A 5,724-nucleotide genomic window follows, 5' to 3' on the forward strand; every position below is an offset into this window, starting at 1 on the left:
CTCGCTGTTTCTCTGAGTGTTCTTTGTGTTTGAGCAGTGTGATATGATGATAAAAACTATATATATATCAATCAAACTATCTATCAAACCAAATTTTATTCAGACTCCTTCAACATTTCTCACATTATCACAGTTTATTTGCTATAATTTAGAAAATGGTAATAAAATATGACAAGAGCTCAGAAGGATGGACAAAACCAGAGAAATATCAGCTGTTAGACTGTCTCACACATGAATTATGTTGAATATCTGTCAGCTGTTAAATTTAACTACACAATTAGATAATACCAGTTTAGCTCAACCAATCACCAAGCAATGCTTCATTGTGTTCAGTCTGTGTGTAAAAAGAGCATTAGCAATTAAAGAAAACACACTTCAGCAAAACATGATCAGCTCAAAGTGTCCCAATCATTATTGGTCCCAAAGTTTTACTGGTAGTCACTGAATGAAGAATATTTGGGTATAATATGTCACAGTTTACTTTATTTTGCTCTCCTCACTCACATAAATGAACTATAGTGTACAATTTATCATTGTACGAGAATCATCTCTCTCTCTCTATATATATATATATACTGTATGTATATATATAAGCTGAAAATTAAAAATTTCCTGTGAAAAGAATCTGAAGTGTTGATTCATCAGATGAGAAAGCTGAAAACTGTCACTCTGATTTCATATCTGTCAGAAAGAAACATTTCCCTTTATGTACTGTATTTTTTCATTGTGTTAAATGATTGAGTTCAGTTCAGAGCAACAGGATCCTCTTGATAATTTACAGACAGACTCGAAAAGATCTGAAGCAAGAGTTGAGGAATGTGACGGACAGAAAACAGATTCCACACACACACACACACACACATGCATACACACACCTCCATTTAAGAGTTCACTTGCCAGTTGTCTGAATGATCATGAGAGAATGAACTTTATTTAGGCTAGCTTAAACATTTTAATAATTTAACTTGTGAGGAGACAGTATTGCATGAATTATTTTAAATGAATCTTAAAAGCCCACAGGTACAACGAAATAAAAACAAGCACCATAAAGACAGTCCATCAGTGTAATTAATATTCAATACAGATTCAGACTATATTGAGCAGCGTTTCTCTGGTGCAAATATGGATCTCAGGTCTGATCCGACGGTCACACACAGTTAAAAACAGCAGTTATAAACAACCATAGATGCAAATAATAAAATTCTAACCATTAACCATATTATCATGTATAGTGAAGACAGCAAATAAGGACTTATCAGCTTATCAGAGGGAAGAGAAACACTTCCCAAATCCCATATCTTCTGCTGTTGATGTGTCCAATCGAACATCCGTCACTCGGTGATATCATGGCAAATATTAATTCATGAATCAACATGCACCAGTGCTACATTTTTCTAAATGTCATAATCATTTGTTAACAAACAAGTATTCATTACTTCAATGAGCTCATTGTTTCTGCCTTAAATTATTATATTGTTTAAATGAATAGATTTTTAGCTAACTGTGATTATGTACATTTCTGAAATACATAACTTCGACAGTTTCCTCTGATAACAGATCACTCTCAATTGTAATGTGGACTCAATCATTTTCTGTAAAGCTGCTTTGAAATGATGTGTATTGTGAAAGCGCTATACAAATAAATGTGAACTGAATTGAATTGAATGAATATTAAGACACAAATATAAATATTAAGTCACTATAATCCATTGGTACTCTTCTTGAAGAGTGAAATACTGTGACACTTACAGAACATTGATCTGTTTGTTTTGAGCAGCCCGTCGACTTCTGACTCAACCAATCACATGATCCAAACAGTCTGACTGACCAATGACAGACGAAGGAAGTGTTTGAGAAACCTGTTGGAAACAATCAATATGTGTGTTCGGAGCGTCTGCTCTCTAATCGCTCTCACAGTACTTTAATATCAAACAAGGATTGGTCTGTGCAGCGCCGCTTAAAGTCGAACACACCTATTATTTTGAGAGGCTGTTCATTGCAGAGCCAATGGCTGGAGATTGAGGTCGAGCTCCTCCTCTCTGGATGTAATGGGTGGAGCTTGACGTCGAGCTCCTCCTCTCTTGACGTAATTGGTGGAGCTTGCCATCAAGCTCCTCCTTTATGGATGTAATGGGTGAAGTTTGACATCAAGCCACTCCTCTCTGAACGTAATGGGTGGAGGTTGATGTCAAGCTCCTCCTCTCTGGATATAATGGGCAGAGCTTGATGTCGAGCTCCTCCTCTCTGTACGTAATGGGTGGAGCTTGGTGCTAAACTCCTCCTCTCTTGACATAATGGGCGGAGCTTGATGCTAAACTCCTCCTCTCTTGACGTAATGGGTGGAGCCTGGTGTTTAAACTCCTCCTCTCTGTACATAATGGGTGGAGGTTGACGTCAAGCTCCTCTCTTGACGTAATGGGTAGAGCTTGATGTTAAACTCCTCCTCTCTTTACGTAATGGGTGGAGCTTGATGCTAAACTCCTCCTCTCTGGATGTAGGTTAGGTCCACCCATTACGTCCAGAGAGGGTGAGCTGGACGTCATCTGGCTCTGGCAGTAAGTACCACTTGATTAGTTTTGCAATTTTGATGCGTGCAGAGATGACACATTTTTGTAACTTTTGAACGTTTTAGTAATCAAGGGTAAAAAATAGAACAAACAAAAACAGCTGATATCCGCTGATTTCTAAAGTCACGTTACACTCTCACAACAGAAGTCATCCAATCTGTTCCTGGAGCGCGTTGGTCCCTGCGGCCGACCCCGAGGACTGACCTCTCTGGGCCAGGTAGTCACGGTAGTTGCGTGTCAGTAGCGTGTAAAGCAGCGGGTTGACGCAGCTGTTTCCGTACGTTAGGCAGGTGACGAAGAAGTTGACGTAGGTGTGAGCAGCGGGCGACAGCGAGCGGAGCGACTCGGACGAGAAGAGCTTGGCCATCTGCCAGCCCCAGAACGGCAGGAAACACGCCCAGTACGCCAAGACAATGCAGAAGATCATTCCCACCACTTTGTGTTTCAGTCTGCGGCGGCGGATGGATGTCGAGGATCCGCGGGTCAGGTTGGCCTGAGCGGCCCAGTACCGGCGGGCGAGACCCGCGTAGAGTCCGACCATCAGCAGGCCGGGCAGGAGCATGCTAGTGACGAAGAGCGCGGTGAGATACGCCTTAAAGGCCTCGGGCGTCCATGTTGGGAAGCATATGCGTTTAACAAGCCCCGCTGTTGCAGGACGTCCCTCTCGGAGTCGGATCATCACCATCATCGGGAGCGTTAGCACAAACGCGGCAGCCCATATTCCCAACGCCATTAGCCAGTGTCCGCGGGTGGTGGACCGCCGTGCGCGGAAAGGCGTGGCAACGGCGCGGTAGCGCTCCAAACTCATCGCCACCAACACAAACACACTCGCGTGCATTGTGAGCAGATCCAGACTCAATAGCAGCCGGCAGCCCATTTCCCCGAAGAACCAATCGTGGGCGAAGTACGTGCAGACGACGAATGGGATGGTGCCGAGATAGAGTAGATCAGCCGTCGCTAGATTGAGGATGAAGACGTATAAGGATCCGGCGCGCCGAAGCGTAGCCGAACGCATGATGGCAAGGGTGTACAGGTTACCCGTCACGCCTAGAACACACATGGTGATCAGGGTGGCGCCCAGAAGCGGAGTGACCCAAACCACTCCCGCGCTTCCCAGCGCCACAGCACTGCCGTTACTCATTATTCGGAAGAGGGGAAAAATGAGTTTCAATGTTTCCTACAAAACTGAGCTCTTGTTTGCACTTAAAAATAAAGGTTCTTCAATGGCATCTGAACACTTTTGCATTCCATTGCACAAAAGAAAGTTTAAAGTGGGAAAAAAAGGTTATTAAAATGATGGTGTTCTTCAGAAGTGTTTACTGAACAGTTCCCAAAATGGTTCTTCTGTGGCATCGCTGGGAAAGCACTCTTATGTAACACGTGTGGCAGAAAAAAGCCTCTTCCAACATCAAAGTACGACATGAACGTGGAGCGACTGACTTACAACTCCTTCGGTAAAAAGTCCTAAACATTCCCATGATCCAACTCTGTGCAGGACCGTCGTAGAACGAAGCGCCGTCCGTCAGATCACAGATGTGATGTTCTCCAGCTTCGGTTGTGTTGAGACTGTGGTTTCTGTTGTGTCTGCAGGATTCTCTCACGTCCACTCATGTCCATGTCCATCTCTCTCTCTCTCTCTCTGGCTCTCTCTCTCTCTATCTGTCTCTCTCTCTGGCTCTCTCTCTCTCTCTCTCTCTCTCTCTATCTGTCTCTCTCACTCTCTCTCTCTCCCTCTATCTGGCTCTCTCTCTCTCTCTCTCTCTCTCTCTCAGGTAGGTGTGATCTGGCGTTCACAATTTGAGCCACTCAAACGTCTCCGAACACCCTGGTGCCGTTTCACACACCCTGATCATGAGCAGAACTCAATAATCTTCCATTCACACCAACGTACAAACACACACAGCGCACGAATATCCTCTAGCTCACGTGAGCGATCACCTCACAAACACATGAAGATTATTAGATCAGCACTTTTATTAAAACTACACTATTTCGAATTATATCTTCTCCTCCAAAAAGCTCTTAAACCTCATTTGTGACCCTGGACCACAAAACCAGTCACATGGGTCAATTCATTTATACATAAATAAGCTTCTCATTGATGTATGGTTTGTTAGGATAGGACAATATTTGGCTGAGGGCCCTTTCACACCTACCTTGTTTGGTCCGGACTTTCGGACTTTTCAGTTTGGTCCGAATCAAAATTACAGGTGTGAAACCTCCCCCGGACCACGGTCCGGACCAAACAGACGAAATTTGGTCCGACGAAAAGAGGTGGTCTCGGTCCGGATCAAACTGTTCAAAGGTTTGGTTCGTTTCTAGTGTGAAAGCATTTTCTGTATGGTTCGGACTTTCGGACCATTTACAGGAAGTTCCGGTGGTTCCCGCGTAGCATAAACAACTGAAGGAGAATATTTATGTGCAGATCTGTCAGTCCTGCCCACAGCGTTTCTTCCAGCTGATTCGCGCGCGCGCGCACACACACACGCACACATTTGTCCTGCGTCCTACCGGCGATGATTTGTTTGCACAACGAGGACGTTCATTTGGCGAATTTGAACTAGCGTCGAGTATAGTTGGTGCTGGAGGGAGTAATGCCGTAATAATAATAGCATAGTGGCAACGATAATATGCGTCTGTCTGTTCATTCATCTTGTCAAAGTTACCCGCCGAATTGACAACACGCTGACGTCAGACGCACGTCCGTTTACAAACCAATCAATGTCAATATGCAGCCATGTAGATGATGACGACAGGACGCAAGTACGTCATGAAAAGTTCTTTAGTGCGCTCGCATAATTGCAATGTGAAACCAAACCAAAACTAACCAAATGTATACAATGTATCAAAACATGAACTTTGGTTCGGACCTTGGTGCGGACTTTCAGGTGTGAAAGGGCCCTGAGATACAACTATCTGGAATCTGAGGGTGCAAAAAATCAAACATTGAGAAAATCTCCTTTAAAGTTGTTCATTTATTTTGGCGATTGCGTTGCATTCACACACAAAAATAAAGGTTTTATATATTTACGGTAGGAAATTTACTAAATATCTTCATGGAACATGATCTTTACTTAATATCCTAATGATTTGTGGCATAAAAGAAAAATCGATCATTTTGACCCATGCAATGTATTGTTGGCTATTGCCACAGATA

At 43.5% G+C, this 5,724-nt stretch overlaps 2 protein-coding genes across 3 annotated transcripts in view; both read right to left on the bottom strand.

Moving 5' to 3' along the window:
- Positions 1-2,715: 2,715 nt before the first annotated feature.
- On the bottom strand, positions 2,716-4,150 carry uts2r4 (urotensin-2 receptor 4; the record flags this gene model as incomplete). The annotated part of the gene is made up of 1 exon (XM_084426224.1): positions 2,716-4,150. The coding sequence occupies exon 1, from the start codon at positions 3,706-3,708 to the stop codon at positions 2,716-2,718; it is 993 nt and encodes a 330-aa protein (XP_084282350.1). The 5' UTR covers positions 3,709-4,150.
- Positions 4,151-5,525: 1,375 nt separating this feature from the next.
- LOC311301701 (arf-GAP with dual PH domain-containing protein 1) overlaps positions 5,526-5,724 on the bottom strand; it is a 14,178-nt gene continuing 13,979 nt past the window's right edge. For both annotated transcript variants that reach the window (XM_084426975.1, XM_084426976.1), the window contains one exon: positions 5,526-5,724. This exon is cut by the window's right edge and continues 794 nt beyond it. The gene's annotated coding sequence lies outside the window, so the exon portion shown is untranslated.

This window comes from Rutilus rutilus (genome assembly GCF_951802725.1).
Source record: "Rutilus rutilus genome assembly, chromosome: 12".
NCBI lineage: Eukaryota > Metazoa > Chordata > Actinopteri > Cypriniformes > Leuciscidae > Rutilus > Rutilus rutilus.